Source organism: Pyrus communis, chromosome 9 (genome assembly GCF_963583255.1).
Source record: "Pyrus communis chromosome 9, drPyrComm1.1, whole genome shotgun sequence".
Classification (NCBI taxonomy): domain Eukaryota; kingdom Viridiplantae; phylum Streptophyta; class Magnoliopsida; order Rosales; family Rosaceae; genus Pyrus; species Pyrus communis.
The window spans coordinates 26,197,879-26,219,465 of NC_084811.1; the positions used below are offsets into that span (position 1 = coordinate 26,197,879).

At 35.9% G+C, this 21,587-nt stretch overlaps 2 protein-coding genes and 1 pseudogene across 2 annotated transcripts; 1 reads left to right on the top strand and 2 right to left on the bottom strand.

The window, feature by feature from the left end:
- Positions 1 to 173: 173 nt before the first annotated feature.
- LOC137745971 (protein DETOXIFICATION 21-like) lies at positions 174 to 8,754 on the bottom strand. Its single transcript, XM_068486005.1, has 9 exons — positions 8,437 to 8,754; positions 3,153 to 3,466; positions 2,086 to 2,627; positions 1,822 to 1,908; positions 1,676 to 1,732; positions 1,249 to 1,487; positions 878 to 996; positions 541 to 627; positions 174 to 431 (listed from the first exon to the last, which is right to left on the bottom strand). The coding sequence occupies exons 2-9, from the start codon at positions 3,432 to 3,434 to the stop codon at positions 360 to 362; spliced, it is 1,485 nt and encodes a 494-aa protein (XP_068342106.1). The 5' UTR covers positions 3,435 to 3,466; positions 8,437 to 8,754; the 3' UTR covers positions 174 to 359.
- A 4,492-nt stretch (positions 8,755 to 13,246) lies between these two features.
- LOC137746310 (protein DETOXIFICATION 21-like) lies at positions 13,247 to 16,252 on the bottom strand (annotated as a pseudogene).
- A 3-nt stretch (positions 16,253 to 16,255) lies between these two features.
- Positions 16,256 to 18,634, top strand: LOC137744601 (uncharacterized). The gene is made up of 6 exons (XM_068484375.1): positions 16,256 to 16,291; positions 17,258 to 17,317; positions 17,444 to 17,662; positions 17,777 to 17,875; positions 17,961 to 18,041; positions 18,146 to 18,634. Exons 1-6 carry the CDS (start codon positions 16,256 to 16,258, stop codon positions 18,632 to 18,634), a joined length of 984 nt encoding a protein of 327 aa, XP_068340476.1.
- Positions 18,635 to 21,587: the final 2,953 nt, after the last annotated feature.

Sequence of the window (21,587 nt, forward strand, 5' to 3'; positions counted from 1 at the left end):
CCACTTGTGGCTATGGAGGAGCTTCGAGCTATAAGGGACGATTACCCCCCCTTTGCTTCTATCGAAGTTTCACTTGTTTTCTTTTTAGTGAAAGTTTGATTAAAAAAACAAATGCCAATAGACATTTCATTTATTTCCAACCTAGACTACTCGAAACATGGTAACGCACTTCAAATTTCATAAATGATACGCATTTCAAATTTCATAAATGATGGTTGTTGAATTGAAGAAAATTGATGGGACAATGCAAAGTAATGTAAACTCTCCAAAACATCCTCCGTTTGTCGGCTATACCTCTTCTGTGCGTCTTTTCTCGTGGCAGGAACATAACAACTGAAGAACGATAAAAATTAGACATGTCACGTGTCAGTGTTCGATTCCCTGTTATTTGTTCGATCCCACCTGTTAACGCGGTCATGAGCTATTTCTACCTGTCGATGTTGATAGAAGTTTTAGTTTCTTGGGTGTGAAGAAAGGTTCTTCTGTATGTCATGTTAATTAGTGAAGGATGCGAAGAAAACAATCAAATATTCATTCTACCTGTTTATCCCAATCAGTCTTGTAGGTGAGTATGATTAGCACAATAGTTTGGACCAATGTTCCAAACAACATTCCAATCCAAACACCCTGCAGAAGACGATTCATAAAATAAGCTAATCCAAAAAGCAAAATCGGGAGAAAACACGACGACTACTGAAGTAATTTAGTAGGCCGTTTGATAACCATTTTGTTTTTAGTATTCATTCACTTTTTATGAAAACTGAAAACGATTGTTTTAATAACCAATTTCAGTATCAAAATCCGGTATCCAGGACCCCTCAAACGGACCCTAACAAAAATTAGATTAAGTGAGAAGAAGATAGACAGAGGAGCTTACTTCGACTTGCATTTTTAGAGGATAACCAAGCACAACTCCAACAGGAATCCCTACGATGTAATAGCAGGCTAGGTTCACATATGCTACATATTTCTGCCATCCAGCTCCCAGAGCAACTCCTGTAGGTGAAAGATTCGCTACGTTATAAACTCTTCAAGATTTATAATACGTTCCTTTGGAAGCAAGAAATGTTTTTGATAACTGCAATGTACTTATTTAACTAGTCGTGATTTCTTTCATGTCTTCCTTTCGTGCCGTCAAATGCTGGTAATGGTTACCTCAACCGGTACTTGAAGACACAAAGGGAAACTGCTTTCTTTGAGGTATCTATTTAGCTATGCCTGCGTATTTCAGGGAAATGGCGATTTTACCAGAGAGCACGGGTTGAACGCTATTCAACAGTATGGAGAAGGCCAACAAAGGAGACAACTCAGCCACCATTTTAGCTACAGCCTCATCGTCGGTGAAAATGTATGCAAGTTGTTCCTTCAAGAACAAGAAAAGCACGAAAAGCACCAATCCAATGCCTACTGAGATCGACACAATAACTACAATCGAGAACTTTGCTGCCATTGAGCTACCCCTTCCAAGCTCATTCGACACCCGTACACTAGTGAAAGATTTCAAGCACACTTCAGTACAACATTACATTACATGCAAACATATAAAGTTCTAGGAATATGTCGAAGAAACAAAGCGTAGATTCAAAAGTGAGGCATTGCTACGGTGAAGATCTTAAATGATTATTATCATGGTTGCAGAGAACAATTTTCTGAAGAACAAGAAAAATAATAGTACCTTGCTGCTGCCAGGAAACCAAGAGATATCATCATTTCCCACCCGACGATGTTAAGGCTGCCGTTATGCCGGAAACATTTAGCATTTGAAACAGTTGGATGATCAGAGATTAGGATCACAAGGAAGAGGAAGGCTCTAAAACATACCAAATAGATAGGGCATCGATAGAAACTTCAGCATTTTCCATGTTTCCCGTTAGAAGGACCAAGATTGTGTTGTACCAAAGCTCGAGACTAAATGAAAAATCCGTTAGAAGCACCTATATGTGATTTGTGTCTATGTGAAAGCTCTCTATGCAGATATTCTCAATGACCAAAATCAGTAAAATTATATTAACTTATACGCGCGTACTTAAAGAAACCTAAGGTATAAGGTACAAAATAAAAGCCGAAACAAGTAGAAATTATTACCAAAGCATAACGCCAGATGACAGAGAAAGCTTGAGGACATCCCAGAGATCAGTCAAAGCTAACATAGAGAAGCCTATCCATGTTTCGGGGCATCCTCCACATAGAACAAACAAAAGCTGACCCAGGTTGGGTAACCAATATGCTATAAGCGTTGACACCATTACACCGGGAACCCCAAACTTAAATTTCACACTCAAAAGCCAGCAAAGAAAGATGTGGATTCCAATTGAAATCGCTGACACATATGCAACGATCATATTTTTGCTTTGCGCTTGTAAGTACATTTGGCAGGTAAATGATACCACAAATGCAAAAAGCACAGGGATTACCCATAGGGAAATATATCCTGCAATTTCTGAAATGTTTTCTGCTTGGCCTAAAGCCTCAAAAATTGGGGTTGTAAAGACGCAAAGAGGAATAAGTAAGCATGTGCTTACAAACAGTACTATCCATGACCTCTGAAGATGTATCCCAAGCATGTTGTACTGTTTTGCACCATACGATTGACCACAAAGAGTTTCCAGCGCACTTGCCATGCCAAGCTGTAGAGTAATAGATTCAGAAACATCGATCAGTCAGATCACACGGATAAGCCTAGATGTTTGGGTTAAGTTTTCGTCGAGCAGATAACTTTGTGAACTAATTGGTATGGTGGCCACTAGAAGATAATGCTTATCTCACATTGCATCTACAATTCGGAAAACAAATGATAAACCAAAGTGTGGTTGGGGGTAATACATTTTTCGGTTACAAGTTGGATACATAGATCACATGAAAAGTTGTAAAGTAAAGAAAACTTGACGAATAAGCAATGGCTGATCTTCGAAGAACTAGTATTTGATACATACACAAAACACTAAAACTTTAACTGCTAATAAACTGAAGATTTTAGCACTAAACAAAGCTTTATCTGCTTTAAATGCAACTTCTTTCAAACTAATTCACCGTGAAGTTCAAAAACTGCGAAAAGAAATCGAGAGTAGTATGAGGATTGCAATTGTCCCCAAGAACAAGTGCAAAACAAGATCAAATAATAGAAATAGTAAAGGGAGCCAAAATAAACATACCAAGATGCCATTTGCGAACCTGACAAGTACGGTGAACACGAGTGAAAAAGCCGCTAGCTGCGCAGAACCAATGTGACCGATAAACGCTTGACTGATGACATTTGTTCCGAAAGTCGCAACTCTGGTGAATATAGCAGGGCCAGCCACCACCCACATCTTCTTGGTTTCAATCCATACCCTTCTTTTCAGTGACAATTCTTCATCGCCATCAATAATTCTAGTCTCCTCTTCTCGAACACCAGTCTCTTTTGCCAAGAGACTCCTTTTAATCTCATCTCCCATTTGACGTGGCCAAGATAGTCTAGTTAATTGATCTGCAAGGCAAGTGCCAAATACAAATACAAATGCCATTAGAAAAAAAAAAAAAAAGGAAATTATTCTCATGGAAATTCAAAAATGTTATTCTTACCATCTATTTATACGATTTTTCTAATAGAGATGGACTCACGTGTGTTGGTAGGCCTTACCTCTACTAGAGGGATGATACAAAATACATGATAAATGTAGCGCAACTCATGGAAATGATTTTTAATTCATTCTTGCACTACAAGTAGAAAATTTTGGAGACTTGAAGTCTAGTGTCTGAAATCAGGTCCCCAAATTTGGAGGCTCACAGCCGGTCAATAATGGTGAAAATGTCAATCCAACATTGGAAAATTACAAAAGTTTAAGGGTCATATAAGGAGTTGGTTTACTCCCTCATTGCTTACTAGTTTTAGGATGAAATCTCAACTTTCTTATCAAAGGATGTTAACTATGTGTTGTGCTTAACGATCCACGTGCTTTTGCATCAATTTTTTTTCTATAAAATCAATAAATAATGAGTGTTACTAAGCCCATCCCAATGTCTTATCACTTCACTCACTTTAAAATAATACTTTTATTGACAAATTTGTCCTTGTATAAAATGACCTTCAAAGACTTAAAAACCAACCAATCATATCTTACCACAAGCCCCTTCACCTCCACAATTAGGATAAATCATTAGATAATTAGTTTTACCACATCAGCACATAACTTCCACTCAAAATTTAACACATATACAATTATTATACAGTTGGACTTAAAACTTATTTAACATAAAAATGAAATTAAAAAAAAAAAAAAAAAAAAAAGCTTGAAGAACCCCATAACCACCACCCTCCCCGACCTCAGCCTCCATAACTTCACCCCATTTTAATTTCCTACCTCAGTGCTTCAACCCCAAACACTACTGCTTCTTCTTTCTTCCCTCTCTCTTATGCATTGGCTTTCTCACCGATCGTCTCGCTTGCCATGGCTGAGACCTTCACCAAACTCGTCAAGGATGTGCTCGGCTTGGACGACAAGCCCATCTCGTCTACTAATCTCCTCTGCGATCCTTCAACGACTCGATCAAATGGGGACTCGAGAACCATCTCCTGATTCCAAAAACACGCCGTTGAGGCCGATCAAGGATTTTGGGCGAGGAGGGGTGCTAGGTGTTTTTTTTTGGGGGGGGGGGGGGGAGAGGTGGTTGGGCTGAGGTTTGGGTGTGTTGATAGTGACGGTTCTGGGAATTTTTTGGGGACTACTGTGATATTTGGAGTTAGAGTTGTTGGGTATATTTGTTTAATGATTATTTTCTTTTTTGTTAAATTATAATAAATTTTTTAAAGCAAGGAAAATTGGGAGAAAAAATATATAGGGTTATTTTGGGAATAATGGTGGGTGGGGAAAGAGTTTATGTATGTTTTGTCTTTTTATGGTGGGTGTGAACATAAGGTGGGTGAGAAAATAAGACATTATGGTGAGTATAACACCACTCTAAATAATTACACTGATTCATCTCAATTATGGAGAGAGAGATTTAAGCTTTGGGTGTAGAAAGAGAAGCACACTACTCTAATTAAATGGACTAAACTCGAATTTGGGCTCCCACAATTTATAGAATAAAATTATAACAATTATAAAAATTGTTGCAGTCATATTTAGAATAGGAATGTGATTGTGTAAATCCTAGGAGATATGAGAAAGTATCTTATATTCCTATTAGGACTAGATTACCTATTAAATGTTGTAATCCTAAAGGGAAAGGTTTTTACCTATCCTACTACTATAAATAAAGGCACAATGGGTGAATCAAACACACCTCACAATTAAATCATTCTCTCTTCTCTCTTATTATGGCCTGCTCCCCTCTCTCTCTCTAAACTGTAGATCGTTCAATTAAATAGGCCTACAACAAAAATAATATTCTTATTTTCTTATAAATGAGAGGACTTAAATTCTTTTAGAAATATTCGATACAAATTAATCACACATCATAGTTACAATGCAACTTAATTAGAATAGATCAAAGCATTGCTTTGATAGACGAGAAGCCATCAATATGCATATTTAATATAGGAACCATACTTATTGTGGTGCCTACATCAACATGTGAAATGAAGACCTACAGACGCTTTGATTAGAAGATGCGATGACGAGATACAGGCTTATGACCAAAGGGGTAGAGGAAGACCTAGAAAGACTTGGAAAAAAACTCTAAGAAAAAACTTGGAGTACTTGAACATAACTAAAGACTTGGTACAAAACTGAGCGTAGTGACATTCTAAGATACATACAGCCGACTCACTTAGTGGATAAGGCTTTGTTGTTGTTGTAGCAATATTTTATATAGCACATGATGTTACATGTGATAGTTGGATTATTTCTTTAAATCATTAAAAAATAAGTCTAACCATCAATCGCCACATTATGTGATTTACAAATATGATCTAAAAAGATGGTCTCCTAGTATTTTCCATCTTGCAATTATAGTTACCCTTCTCAAATAAAATTAGGAAAATGTTAGAATATTGTAGACCCTATTTTGTAGACCACATAATGCGGTGGGTGATGGTTAGATCCCTTTTTAATAATGTGGTTCATATTTTGACATTTTGCCACTTAGTACTACGGTCTAGTGGTATTTCTCTTCACTTATAAGTGAGAGACGTTAGGTTTGATTCTTGTTAAAGAAGAATTTGAATCACATTATTGCTAACCCATTGTGAGGCTAAGCCCGCTCCCTCTCCCTTAGTGTAAATAATATCGGTTGTTAAAAAAAAAAAAAAAAAATTCAGCCATCAACCATCACATTATGTAGCCTACAAAATCTGATATGTCTAGCATCACTCATAAAACTAATTTATCTTTAGAGACAAAAAATTAAAATAACTTGGTGACACAAAATAAACTATATGTATACATACATATCGTTTTAGGGTTTTAAGTTTTGGTTTAGAAAAATGATATATGTTTACTAGAAAATGCTAGCGAGACAATATTTGGTCAAGTGTATGTGAATTCACATTTTAATAGAAATAAGGTCTAGTGATACAAGTGGATTCCACCTCTATTGTAGAGGTGATTCACATGTTGTCTACAAATGTAAGTTTCAAAATATGATCTCCTTAGCGTGCGTTTTACTAACGGCAAGCACTAATGATTAGGGTTTAGAGAGCGAGGGTAGAAAGATCAATTTGCGTATGTTTAATACAGGGACCAAAATGCAAATTATCTTACGTGAAGCTAAATATGCCACGTAACTACTCGTAGACAGTAACGACAGCCGCACATGAGTTGTGAAGTTTGAACCCACCCAACTAGTTCATTGACACTTTGACAGCAATGTTCCTCGAGCTAGTTAACTTAGTTATCAGTTACGTACCCTTCTCAAATAGTAAAAACTAACTTAAATCACCATACAAACCAGTTGCTAAAGTAAGCTGGCCACCCAGAATCTGGGCATTACCTTAAGCTCTGATAAACTCTTAACAAATCATATTGACTTAAACCGTTTATATATGTACATTTATACATACCGAAAGCTTGTTGGAGACAATTCAGAAATAAACAAAAAATAACAGAAATAAACAGAACTTGAAATTCTAATATTTTATTAACCAAAAATATTTGATGTGCAGAATGAAATTATACAATAAATACAGAAACTAATATAAGAATATCAATGATACTAACTTGATCACAGAAGGTAGAGGCTAGCGTAAAAGCTATGTCCTTCGAACAATATTTTCATCTCACTTTTGTGCTTGTAGTTCTATAAAGTCTGCTCGACCAGAATTCAACTACCTAATTCTACAACCCGCACTGGATTCTAGAATTCTAGCGAATTTGCTTTGTGTGCTTACTTTTTGGAAATTTCGTACGGAAGAAAAAAAGAGGAAGAAAAGATGATCTCACTTTGACATTGTGATTGCAAATATATAGGCTGTTTCACACCCCTTCAAATACCTGTTCAGTGTTTTTGAAAGTATACAACTATTTCTAATAGTTGTGTCTTTTAATCAAAACATTTTTAATTAATAAATTAATTAAAAACTTAATCCGAAAATTACGAATCTGATTAATTAATATTAATTGTATTTAGGCTATATTATATTCAAGCCTAATCCACACAGCCATAAGTCCCAAGCCTTCAATCCATTTCCAAAGGGTCCAAGTTCTAATTACTAAGAAGAAGGAATAAGCTTATATAAAGGTTAATGAAAAAATACTGTTACCCAATGTGGAACAAGAGGCTCTCAAACTCCTACAAAGCTGACTTAAAGCGCTAACTAATTAATAAAATAATATGACGTTATATTACTCGTCAGTTCACAGCTACGAATCATTTTATATATCCCTCGTATTATCCAACCAACCAATTACATTTAGAAAATCATACCTAGTGGCGGAGGTTGAATCTTACCTCATGAGAGGTCTTTCACAAATATAAAACTTTATTTTTTAACGCCTAAGGTACAATATAGATTGATTGTATTTCTATTTATTTATCTCAACTCAGATGGAGAAACATCTTAGGTTAATATGCAAGATAGAGGTAGATTATGATTTTCATACTGCATCAACCATATAGTCACTTAATCCAAGTAATATTTAAGAGCAGACAAATTAGAAGTTCAAGCCAACTAGCTTAAAAACAGTAAGTGATAAATCCTAACAATTAGATTCAGCTATCGCGCTCAAAAACTTCGTCCCAGATTAATCTCCTCCGCCCAAAGATGAACGTGAAGTCATTAACAAGTAGAAGAAGCTACATCATTATAACTAGAATAAGAGAATCCCAAATCTATGAACTTCAATATTGCAACTAAACTTACGAGGTTATGCTATATCTTATACGTAAAAAAAGGAAAAGAAATTGCTGGATAGGCCCATGACTATCCTTGTCCTTTAGTGGCTCTGCGACGGATCATATCCAAAAACGTTTAGAAATAAAAAAAAAAAATCCTTTGCAGAGAGAGAGAGAGAGACTCACATGCTGGAGTTATACGCTGCAAATTAACCCAATGACACTCCCCTGGCGACGGATGAATTGGAAGAGTAGCACTGATCAGAGATAGAACTAGAAGAGAGGGGTAGAAAGAGAGAGAGAGAGAGGAGGGAGCTGGAGAGTGTGGACGAGATGTTTACAGAGGAGACTGAAGTTGACGAATAATTAAATTATTGGCTGTCATTAATATGGTTTTTTTTTTTTTTTTGGGAAGTCGATAAATAAAAGGAAAAAATGAGTATAAAAAGAAGGCGAAAAATGAAAAAGATTGAATGGCGTCGTCGATGGGTGGTGGGTGCGAGTACTGATTTACGTACACACATCCTACCAAAAACTTCATGGGCATTCACTGTTCCATTATGTATATAAAATATATGTAAGATATATAAAGCAATTATGCTTTTCAGCTAACACGAATTTTGGACAGTTTGGAGTTTGAATGGTTGTTAGCAACGAGTGATTATTTCAGTGTGTTTGCAATATATCGTATGTCATTATATAAATTATGAAATATTAAAAAATAATTTTTTTTTCTACTTAAATAATAACATGTGAAATATCACCTCATATTCAAGTACACTATCATTATCAACATCTTATTTGTTTGGTCAGAAGAGGCCTAACAGTATAATGACAAAGTTTTAGGTAAGAGTCTTGAGGTCCACTATAATAAATTAGAAAACTTCATTATAATTTTTTTTTTGTTAAATGATAGATTTTTTTAGATTATGTATTAGATTAACCACTGATGAGGTTTGAACTCATGCCGTCATGCAAGGACTCAACATTTTTCCACCACTGTGGTAAAAGACCACTTGCACTTGATTATAATTCTTTGAAAATATTACTTTTAGATGAATAACTTAAATAAGATTAAAAATTAAATTCAATCCCTTAACCTCATGTCTATGACAGTGTGTATACACCTCATATTTTATTTGATTTTATAAGGTATGTCGTACGTATTGATTTCTTTGTTTTGAGTTTTATAAGGGTTACAAAAGTGAAAAGTTAAATATAGCTACAAATTACTATAAAACTGGAATAAAAAGATCTCCATATAAATATAAAAACGAAATTTCTTTTAACGATATGCTATTCAATTAGGATTCATGAAAGGAGAAAACGGTGAAGCCACATATCCATGTTTCTCCATATATTCATGCCAATCTCCGTATCCGATATCTTATCTCTTCCTAATTTTTTTTTTTTTTTTTTAAGTTTTAACATCGTAAAATCATGTTTGTGTATCTATATATGTTTACGTATGAATTATATTTCTTTATGTTTGACTTTTTGTTTATGTATCGATAATATTGTACCCATGCTTTTGCATCGATACGGGTACTTTTGTACCTCTGCTTCCATATCGATACTTCTATACCTATGCTTTCATATCAATACTTCCTACTTATTGCCATCTTACCAATACTTCTGTATAGAAAGTTGCATACCTATGCTTCCATTAGGATACTTCCTCGTAGATACTTGCATACGTATGCTTCCATTACGATACTTTTGTACCTATGCATCTATATCGATACTTCCGTACCTTTGCCTTTATACCGATACTTCTTGGATATACCTCCATATCGATACTTTCGTATAGATACAATGTATATTCACTTTTACTTTTTCCTATGTGCTTTGAAAGTCCTCGCATTTTTTTCCTCTTTTTATTTTTTATTTTTTATTTTTTGGTATGTTTTATCATTCATGTACATTTATTAGGGGATAGAGGATCACTCCGCTATGGTAGATAGTCCATCAACTCACTACTTATCAATATTAATATTGTTCTCAACTTAATTATTTTATGTACTAAAAATATTTTGATGCAATTAGTAGTAAAACCATTCAATATAAATTATAATTGATTTGGCCAGGTTTCTTATGTCAAATTTTGCAATCTTCTTCTTCAAAATATTATATAGGCAATTTTGACATTTGGTTGTAGAATTGGTCATTTTTTTAATAACGACAACATATTGATAATTTATGTAACTAAATGTCAAAAAATAATCATTCTTGCTAATTGTCAAAAAAAAAAAAAAAATTCACATAATTCAATATGCGAAAACCAATTAAGCAGGCCTATACTATATGTAGGCAATACAAGAAGTGAGGAGTCACGAGTGTAAGGTAGGATAGTTGGTAGCAATGTGGTGAAGTGTAAAACGATTTAGCTAAGGATAATGATACGAAGATTAAATTTCTAAATTAAAATTAAAAAAAAAAAGAAAATGAAAATCTTACTCTTTTATTTATTTATTTATTTTTCTGTTGTGAGTGAATGATTTGGGTTTTTTTTTTTTTTTTTTTTTCAATTATTGGTTTTTCAAGCCCACCACCCTCGTATGATGTATTTTATTCCTGCTCATTTGTCCTTTCTCTGCAGTGAGAGAATGAATCCTGTCGTTCCCTGGGCCAGTGTCCCGAGAAATTTTTAGTTATGATGAGAATACAAGTGGTATATCATATGTTTTAATAAGAGTGATGAGAAATTTTATTTTTTAAGTTATTAACTTTTTAGCACACATATTCCACTATTTGTATAATGACAAGTGTTGTACCATTCCGTGTACTGATCACACTTCTTGAAGAAAATTTTCAAGGAGCCGGGAACTCCACATAAGCCTTGATAGCTGGTGTACCTGAGCAATGAGAAATAGACACATGGCTTTTAAAACTTTTTCTTTAAATACATATGAACACGTAATCCAAAACCAAAAAAACTTCCGTCAACGTTAAGTATTCACCACCTCTTTCCTTTCCACCGTGGATTGGTATCATCAAACCCACTCTAAATCCCGACGACATCACCGGAATATAAAGCCTCGCCGGCTTCCTCCTCTTCAGCTGCGTCACCGGACACCCTGGACCCGAACGCGACAACCCGCTCGGCAGCTCCAGGATTTGAATCAGAGGCTAAACTGCTGCCGACAATGAATACCTTTCCTTCCTCCGTTTCATCCTTGCTCCGATGGCCTTCCACTGCCCTTTTATGGAGACACCAATCAGTTGAGAAATTAAAGGAAAAAAAATTGCATTTTCTTAAAAAATCACTGCAATCTGCCTCCATGTATTCCTCTTGAAGCCCAAAACATTCATACTATGCATGAATTCATGAATTTTTTAAATTATGAAAAACCCTAAAAAGAGAAAAAAAAAATTAGAATTACTCAAAAGAAATTAAAAAATTCGAGCAAAAAGCTAAAGGGAATTGAGAAGATCTATGCAAAGGCCATGACGGCCGTTATCGGTTATTGAGCCCGGTGTTTTGGAAGTCACTGAAATTGTTTTAATTGAAAAAGAAAGCAGGCCACGTGCCTGTCTTTAATTGGCTCGGTACTCCAGGTCAGGTTGGGTACCCGGTATCCTGAAAAATTTCGCGGTCACAAGAGACGTTTAGCTGTCTATTATCAATTCAACGGTTAATGTTTTAACTTCCTTTTAAGACCACGAAATGTTGAAATATCCCCATGGATAAGAAATAAAGAAAAATAAGAGTTTAAATATCCTATTCTCATTTCAAGTTTAAATATACTAACCTCACTCGAAGTCGGAGTCTCCAACTAACATTGAGATATTTTGTGATAAAACTCTCACACATGTTGAACTATGTAGGTGATAATTAATAAGTCGGGGACAATATTGCTTCTGTTAAAAATAGGTCTTTGACCTGTCTCTCCTAATTTGATAGAAAATTCATGTAACATATTTTGTTAATCATTCTGGAAAGTTTGTGTGAGTCGAGTGACACATCACTATGGGAAAAGAAACGAGCTCCATCAAGGTCTTTGTAAAGCGCCTTGTTACAACTCTATTAGGATGTGCTTGTTGCACCAGACTCATTTCGGGAACTAAGCTAGACTAACTTAGAATAGACTAAAAAACAGGATAATTAACAAACTCAAATATCATTTTATTTAATTCATATTTATTAATAATTTATTATTAGTTTATCTTTTTATTTTTTTCTAGAATCATCTTTCTCTCAACCTATGTCTCTTTTCTTCCGCTCACTCTATGTGATAACCCGTTTCAAATTTTACGTTTTTATTAATTTTAAAAGCGTGAATTTACGAAAATACCCTAGAGGCAAGGACTTTGACTTCCGTTGACCATCGGTTTGGGAGATGTGAGACTTATTCTTTTAGCATATCCTCGTAGTACTCGTTGGTACGAGCGCATAGGCGAAAGCCGTTTGCGAGTTTGGATTATAACGGTATAGTTACGGACGTTTGAAATTGGTTATTCAAGGTTTAGTTTTAATTAAATTAAATCCCCACTTTGTGGGGTGAAGCCCAATTAGAAATGAGGAAAGAAGAAGAGAGAAAAAAAAAAAAAAAAAAAAAAAGGGGAAGTAGCCTTCCCATCGACCCACACCCACCGCGAGCTCCCATTTTCCAAGGCCAATTCCGGCCAATTTCGGTAGAGTTTTTCGACGCCACCACCACCATCTTGAAGCTCTCATTCCCCTCTACAAAATCACCCAAGAACCACCTTGATTAACCATGTTATGTGGTGGTTGGAGGCCACGAAAGTCGATGAAAATCAACAGTGCTCCAGCCACTCTTTTCGATTTTCTGGCAAATCGGCAAAGCGATGGCCGATGCCATCACTTGGGCTTTGTAGCCCATCATCCCAGGAGCAAAACCCAACCAACCTTGACCCCGTTGGATCACTGTAGAAGAAGAATCGATACCGGGAAATAATGCGGGATGGGTATACTTCTACATGTCTTTCTCGTGGAGGAAACATAACAACTGAAGAATGACAAAAACCAGATCTTTCATGTGTGAGCGTTTGATTCTCTGTTATTTGTTCGATCCCACCTGCTAACGCGGTTACGAGCTATTTCTACCTCTAGATGTGGATACAAGTTTTAGTTTCTTGGGTGTGAAGAAGGTTCTTCAGTATGTGTAATGTTAGTTTTAGATGCAAAGAAAACAATCAAATATTAATTCTACCTGTTTCTCCCAATCAGTCTTGCAAGTGAGTATGATTAGCACAATAGTTTGGACTAATGTTCCAAGCAACATTCCAATCCAAACACCCTGCGGAAGAGGACTAATGAAATGAGTTATTACAAAAAGCAAATCGAAGAAAAAATGCAACTATTGAAGTGATATAGTAGGGGGTTTGTTCGATAACCATTTTGTTTTCAGTTTTCATTCACTTTCTCTGAAAACTAAAAACGAATTTTGGTAACCAATTTCAGTTTTCATTTGTTTTGCTCTCCTTTCTCTTCAATCATTTTAACATCACAAAATATGCATCGCACTCCAGTCTCAGAATCCAATATCGAGAACCCCTCCAACGAACCCTAACAAAAAATAGATTGAGTGAGAAGAAGATAGAGTAACTTACTTTGACTTGCATTTTTAGAGGATAACCAAGCACAACTCCAACAGGAATCCCTATGATGTAATAGCAGCCCAGGTTCACATATGCTACATATTTCTGCCATCCAGCTCCCAGAGCAACTCCTGTCGATGAAAGATTCGTTACGTTATAAACTCTTCAAGATGTATAATACGTTCCTTCGGAAGCAAGAAATGTTCTTGATCCGGTACTTGAAGGCACAAAAGGAAATTGTTTTCTTCGAGGTATCTGTTTAGCTTTGACTGCGTATTCAGAGAAATGGCGACATTACCAGAGAGCACGGGTTGAACGCTGTTCAACAGTATGGAGAGGGCCAACAAAGGAGACAACTCAGCAACCATTTTAGCCACAGCCTCATCGTTGGTGAAAATGTATGCAAGTTGTTCCCTCAAGAATAAGAAAAGCACGAAAAGCGCCAATCCAATGACGAATGATATCGACACAATAACTACAATCGAGAACTTTGCCGCCTTTGAGCTACCTCTTCCAAGCTCATTTGACACTCGTACACTAGGGAAAGATTTCAAGCACACTTCAGTACAACGTCACATTACAAACAAACATATGAAGTTCTAAGAATCTGTTGAAGAAACAAAGCGTAGATTCAAAAGTGAGGCATTGCTACGATGATGAGATCTTAAATGATTCTCATCGCGCTTGCTGAGAACAGTTTTCTGAAGAACGAGAATAATAATTAGTACCTTGCAGAAGCCATGAAACCGAGAGATATCATCATTTCCCACCCGGCGATGTTGAGGCTGCCATTATGTCAGAAACATTTAGCACTGGAAACAGTTGGATGATCAGAGATTAAGATCACAAGGAAGAGGAAGACTCTAAAACTTACCAAATAGATAGGGCATCGATAGAAACTTCAGCGTTTTCCATGTTCCCCGTTAAAAGGACCAAGATAGTGTTGTACCAAAGCTCGAGACTAAATGAAAATCAGTTAGAAGCACCTATATGTGATTTGTGTCCATGTGAACGCTCCTAGTCACAATGTCTCCATGCAGATATTCTCAATGACCGAAATCAGTAAATTTATAACAACTTATATGCACGCAGTGCCACGCACTTAATGAAACCTAAGGAATAAGGGACAAAATAAAGGGACAAAATAAAGCCGAAACAAAAAGAAATTCTTACCAACACATAACGCCGGATGACAGAGAAAGCTTGAGGACATCCCAGAGATCAGTAAAAGCTAACATCGAGAAGCCTGTCCATGTTTCCGGGCATCCTCCACATAGAATAAACAAAAGCTGACCCAGGTTGGGTAACCAATATGATATAAGCGTTGATACCATTACACCGGGAACCCCAAGCTTAAATTTCACACTCAAAAGCCAGCAAAGAAGTATATGGATTCCAATTGAAATCGCCGACACATATGCAACGATTATATTTTTGCTTTGCGTTTGTAAGTACATTTGGCAGGTAAATGAGACCACAAATGCAAAAAGCACAGGGATTACCCATAGAGAAATATATCCTGCAAATTTTGAAATATTTTCTTCTTGGCCTAAAGCCTCAAAAATGGGGGTTGTAAAAACGCAAAGAGGAATGAGGAATAATGCGCCTACAAACACTACTATCCATGACCTTTGAAGATGTATCCCGAGCATGTGGTACTGTTTTGCACCATACGATTGACCGCAGAGAGTTCCCAACGCACTTGCCATGCCAAGCTGCAGAGTAACAGATTCAGAAACATCGATCAGTCAGATCACAAGGATAAGTCTAGAAGTTATGGTTAAATTTCCGTAGAGCAGATAACTTCGTGAACTAAATGGTACAGTAGCCATTAGAAAATAACGCTTATCTCACATTGCATCTACAATTCGGAAAACAAATGATAAACCATAATGTGGTTGGGGTAATACGTTTTTCATTTACAAGTTGGGATACATAGATCACACGACAATTCATAAAGTAAAGAAAACTTGACGAATAAGCAACGGCTGATCTTCAAAGAACTAGTATCCGATACAAACACAACATTAAAGCTTTAACTGCTTATAAACTGAAGGTTTTAGCAGTAAACAAAACTTTCTGCTTTAAACGCAACTTCTTTCGAACTAATTTATCGTGGAGTTCAAAAACTGCGAAAAGAAATAGTAAAGGGAGCCAAAATAAACATACCAAGATGCCGTTTGCGAACCTGACAAGTACGGTGAACACGAGTGAATAAGCCGCCAACTGCGTAGGGCCACTGTGGCCGATAAACGCTTGACTGATGACATTTGTCCCGAAAGTCGCAACTCTGGTGAATGTTGCAGGGCTAGCCACCACCCATATCTTCTTGGTTTCAATCTTTCAATGACAATTCCTCATTGCCATCAATAATTCTAGTCTCTTCTTCTTCAACACTAGTCTCTTTTGCCAAGAGACTCTTTTTAATCTCTTCTCCCATGTGATGTGGCCAAGTGAGTCTAGTTACTTGATCTGCAAGGTAAGTGCCAAATATAAATACAATTGCCTTTAGAGTGAAGTCTTAACTTTCTTATCAAAGGATGTTAACTTACGTGTCCACGTTTTTTTTTTTTTTTTGACAAACAATAATTTCATTTTAATTACGGATAGAGGTTCAAACTTTGGGTGCAGAGAATGAGCACACTACTTTAGTTACATGGACTTACTACCTCAAATCTGCGCTCCCACAATTGATGAAACAGAAGACTATCTGCACTCCCACATTTTATGAAATAGTAGACTATATCAATCATAAAAATAATATTCTTTTTCCCTTGTAAACGAGAGATTTTAAAATTCTTTTTGAGAAAATTTGATCCGATATAATTAAAACGAAAAGATATCAATCAAGGAAATAATATCGGAACTCTTTTGAAAAGAAGACTTTGAAAAGTTGTGAATCTAAATATGCCACATTCCCAAGCAAGAACGACCGTTCATTGCAGAAAATAAGTTGTGTTGGAATGACTATTGCTCCAATTGGGTTAAAATTGAGGGATTATTACTCCAATTGGGTTAAAGTTGAAGAACCATTTTCCAGTTGGATTAAAGTTAAGGAACCATTGATATAATTTTTTTATTTGATTTTCCATATTTACCACTTGATTCAACCTCAAGTGACTCATTTTGACGAAAGTTCTAACGGAGTTGAGAAAAAGACCATAACTGCATGTTTTGATGAGTTGAGGGACCAATGATAATGGATTTTTGGTTAAGGGAGCATTGCTACAATTTACTCTTTTTTAGTTGAGGACAAACTTGCTAGAGAGAGTTTAGATCATATTTTATAGGTCCTATGATGTAGCGGATGATAATTAGATTATTCTTTAAATTATTAAAAAGAAGTACAAATATTAAGCGTGGTTTAAAAAATATGATCTAAAAACAACATAGCATCATCACTACTAGCTGTGGTTATGTTATTAAGCATTGTTGTCCTATGCAGTGGGAGTCTTGGGCAGATATTCCCAAGGAGACGAAAAAACTGGTGCGAGACAAGTTGTCGGTTAGTATATTAATTTTTAGCCTTTTATCATTTTTTAATTATGTTTACAAATATTATAAACCAAAGTATATTATCTTAATATTATTAAATTTTTTACTATTATTTTGTTGTTTTTAATATTTGTAGGTCAATTTTCATCTTAAGGACATATCCCCCGAGGTCTTCGCCTACTTAGAGGAGACCTTCGCAAATCGGTACAGAAATTGGAAGAGCGATCTTCATGTGCATTTTAAGAAATGGGCTGATCCGGAGACTGCTCGCCTACATGGTTGCCCATCCGAGTTGGTGGACCGGCAGGATGATTGGGACTGGCTTTGCAAGCATTTTATGGACCCAAAATTTGTGGTATGTACATAATATTTTAATAATAATTCATTACTGTTTTACTTATTTTTTAAAGCTTTTTAAAATAATTTCTTTCAAATAGTCGCACTAACATGTACAATGTGTGTTTAACAGAAGAGATCTATTGCTGGCAAGATAGCTCGGGAGTCAAAGACACTTCTCCACCATTCCGGTTCGAAGCCTTTTTCATATAGGCTTGAGGAACGACGTCAGGTAAAAGTATATTAATTTTAAAATTTCATACAATTTTTTTTTTAATTATTGATTAATAAAATTTTCTTAATGTTTTTTTCTTCAGGAGGGTTCCAAGTTCCCGAATATCGACTTGTTCAAGGATGTTTACGTTCGACCCGGTGATGAGAACACTGAGCAACTTCATGTAAGTACATGTAATTGTTATTTTTCTTATATTTATGAATCGTTCAAATATTATTTATATTTTGTTATTAAACATTATAAGTTTTTTCTTCTTTATTATTGTAGGCTGCTATGGTGGAAAAGGGAAATGCTGTTCTTCAAGAAGCAACATCGCAACTTCCCCCGGAGACCCCAATCGAGGACATCACTATACCTGAGGATGTAGGTTTTCAGATCCTGACTGAGGTTCTGGATCAGAAGTTCGGTCGTCGTCATGGCAAGGTTGTTCGATGTATGGGGAAGGCGGGAGTTCGTGAGACAGGTACCCTATCTTCCAGATTGACCACAGGAGAGGTCATTGCCCTCAAAGAGGAAGTGACAACCTTGAAAGGTAAGCTTGCAGCCCAGGACGAGCAAATGAGGGCCCGGGACGAAGAGATGAGGGCCCGGGACGAGCTAATAAGGGCCCAGGGTGAGCAGATGAGGACCCAAGGCACGCAGATGGGTATGATTCTACAGGCCTTAGCGATGTCCGGTCTTCAAATCCCGATGCCAGCACCTGATCTTGCTCCACCTTTGACTTCCCAGCCATTTTGCCCACCCGAAACCCAATAGCATGATGTATCAAACTTAGAAGATTACTTGTAGTTTTTTCTTTTGTTTGGACATCTTGTACGTACATTTTCATATATTTTAAAATTAAATACTTTTTTTCTTTGTTTATTAATTATTGTTTAGAATTTAATTACAATATTTATTAAAAATTAAATAAAAATATTTTTGTAAAAAAAAATGAAAAAAAAATAATGGTTTACATGACGAAGAACCATACGACGTCGTGCAAACCCGCTTTGCATGACGTAGGCACATACGTCGCGTGAAGCGGGTTTGCGTGACCTCAGACATGCGTGGCGCAAAGTGGGTTTGCGTGACATACGTACCTACGTCGCGCACAGTGGGTTTGCGTGACGTAGGTACACACGTCGCGCAAAGCGGGTTTGCGTGACGTACGTACCTACGTCGCGCAAAGTGGGTTTGCGTGACGTACGTACCTACATCGCGCAAAGTGGGTATGCGCGACGTAGGATATTTCTTCGTCCCGCAAACCCTGGTTTCACAGCCTTGGCGCGACGCTTGTCACGCGACGAAGGTTTGTCGGGCAAATATTTGCGCGACATTTTCTTGATTTTGCGCGACGAAGGACCTACGTCGCACAAAGTATTTTTTGTACTAGTGTGGTATTCCTAACATTTTCTTACTTGCAATTATAGTTACCCTTCTCAAATAAAATCAAGAAAATGCTAGGAAGAGTATTTTTAGATCATCTTTTGTAGAGTATTTTTAGATCAACTTTTGTCGACCACATAATGTGACAATTGATGGTTTTTTTTAAATTTTTTTTAATTAATTTAAAGGAGTCTAACCATCAACCACTACGTTACGTGGTCTACTAAAAATGGTCTCTCTAGCATCAATTAAATTAATACCTTTAGGAAAAAAAATGAAGATAACTTAAGTGATAAAACATAAACTATATGTATATATACATATCGATTAAGGGTTTAGGTTTAGAAAATCGATATATGTTTACTAGAAAATGGTAGTGAAACAATATTTGGTTGACTATGCATGAATCAACACTTTAATAGAAATAGGATTCATTAATACAAGTAGATCTCACCTCTATTATAGAGGTTATTCACATGTCGTCTACAAATATAATCTTCAAAATGTGGTCTCCATAGCATTTGTAGCATGATATACAAAACAAGACAGATCTAGAGAGAGGGTAGAAAGATCCATTTACGTCTGTTTAATACAGGGACCAAAATGCAAATTATCGTGAAGCTAGATATGCCACGTAACTACTATTACACAGCAATGACAGCCGTACATTACTTATTGACAGCAATGTTCCTCAAGTTAGTTAACTTAGTTATTAGTTACCCTTCTCAAGTGGTAAAAACTAACTTAAATCAGCATACAAACCAGTTGCTAAAGTAAGCTGGCCACCCTGAATTTGGGCATTACCCTCAAGCTCTGATAGACTCTTAACAAAATCCATATTGACAGAAAACCAATTATAAATCCATATATATTTATATATAAAGTAGGCTTAAGCGCTAACTAATTAATAACATAATACGACACTATATCACTCGTCAGTTCAGAGCTATAAATCATTTAGAAAATCATACCAAAAAACGCTTAGAAATAATAATAAACTTTGCAGCATGGTATGAGAGAGAGACTCACATGCCGGAGTTAGACGTTGCAAATTAATCTTAGTGACACTTCTCTGGCGACGGATGAGTTGGAAGAGTAACAAAGCGAGAGGAGTAGAGAGAGACAGCTAGCTGGAGAGTGTGGAAGAGATCGTCTACATAGAAGTCTGAAGCTGACGAATGAATAAATTATTGGCTATCAATTGAATTTATGTTGGAAATTATTGGCTATCATTAATATGGTGTAATTATTTTTGGGAAGTTGAAAATTAGAAGGAAAAACAAGTATAAAAACAAGGAAAAAAAAGATTGAGTGACGTTGTCGACGGTGAGTAGGAGTAGAACTGTTGGGAGGTGAATTATCTTCCTTCCTAATTTTTTTTTTTATTTTATCTATTTGAATGGTTACGATAAAATCATGTTAATATTTTATATTAATTTTTAATAAGGCAATAAGATAAAAAGTATAATATAAGAAAAAAAAAGATAAAATAAAATAAAAAAGAATAAAAAAAAGAATCCTATTTCGAACGGTAGAAGGTGTTTGCATGGCCTGAAAGTTAAAACTTTCCAATTGATTAAAATCAGTCGCTATCAAAACTGGCCAAAGAAAAATGAAAAAGAAACCTCACTGCTTTTCCAGCCGATTAAAAGTAGTCGCTGTGAAAACCGGCCAAAGAAAAAAGAAAAAAAATCTCACTGCCTTTCCAACCGATTAAACGTAAAGAAAACTGATGAAAAATATTTGAAAATTTTGAGTTTTAATAATAAAGAAAAAATAAAGGATAAAGTGAATAATATCAAGATTGATTTTTTAGTATAAAAATATAATTTTTCTTTAAATTGAACAGTACCGTATGTTTTTCCTCTGCTTTTCACACATCCTGCAAAAAACCTTAGGGCATCCACTTTTCCAAATATATATATATATATGTAGACTTATAAAGCAATTATACTTTTGGACAGCTTGGAGTTTGAATACGGGTTCACCAATGTTGGAAGAATGGTTGTTAACAACGGGAGATTTTTTAGTGCCTAAAATATTGGCTAATATGACACATTCTGATTCAGAATGTTCACTAGGATCCCGAATCAAGTCGTATTAGTCGACACTTGGAAGGTGACGAACTCATAAAGTGTGATAATGTATAACATGTGAATAAATTAAAATCTAAAACTGCTTAAGTACATGAATGTGCGGTGAGCAGATACGGACTCATTTCACATGTGATACAGAGCATGAGATAGTACAGTAAGGTAAGATAATGATTATACCATCATAGGAAAACATCTGTACTAAAAAGTGCCATGAATCCTCGTCGATACAGAACTCTGCTGCTAGA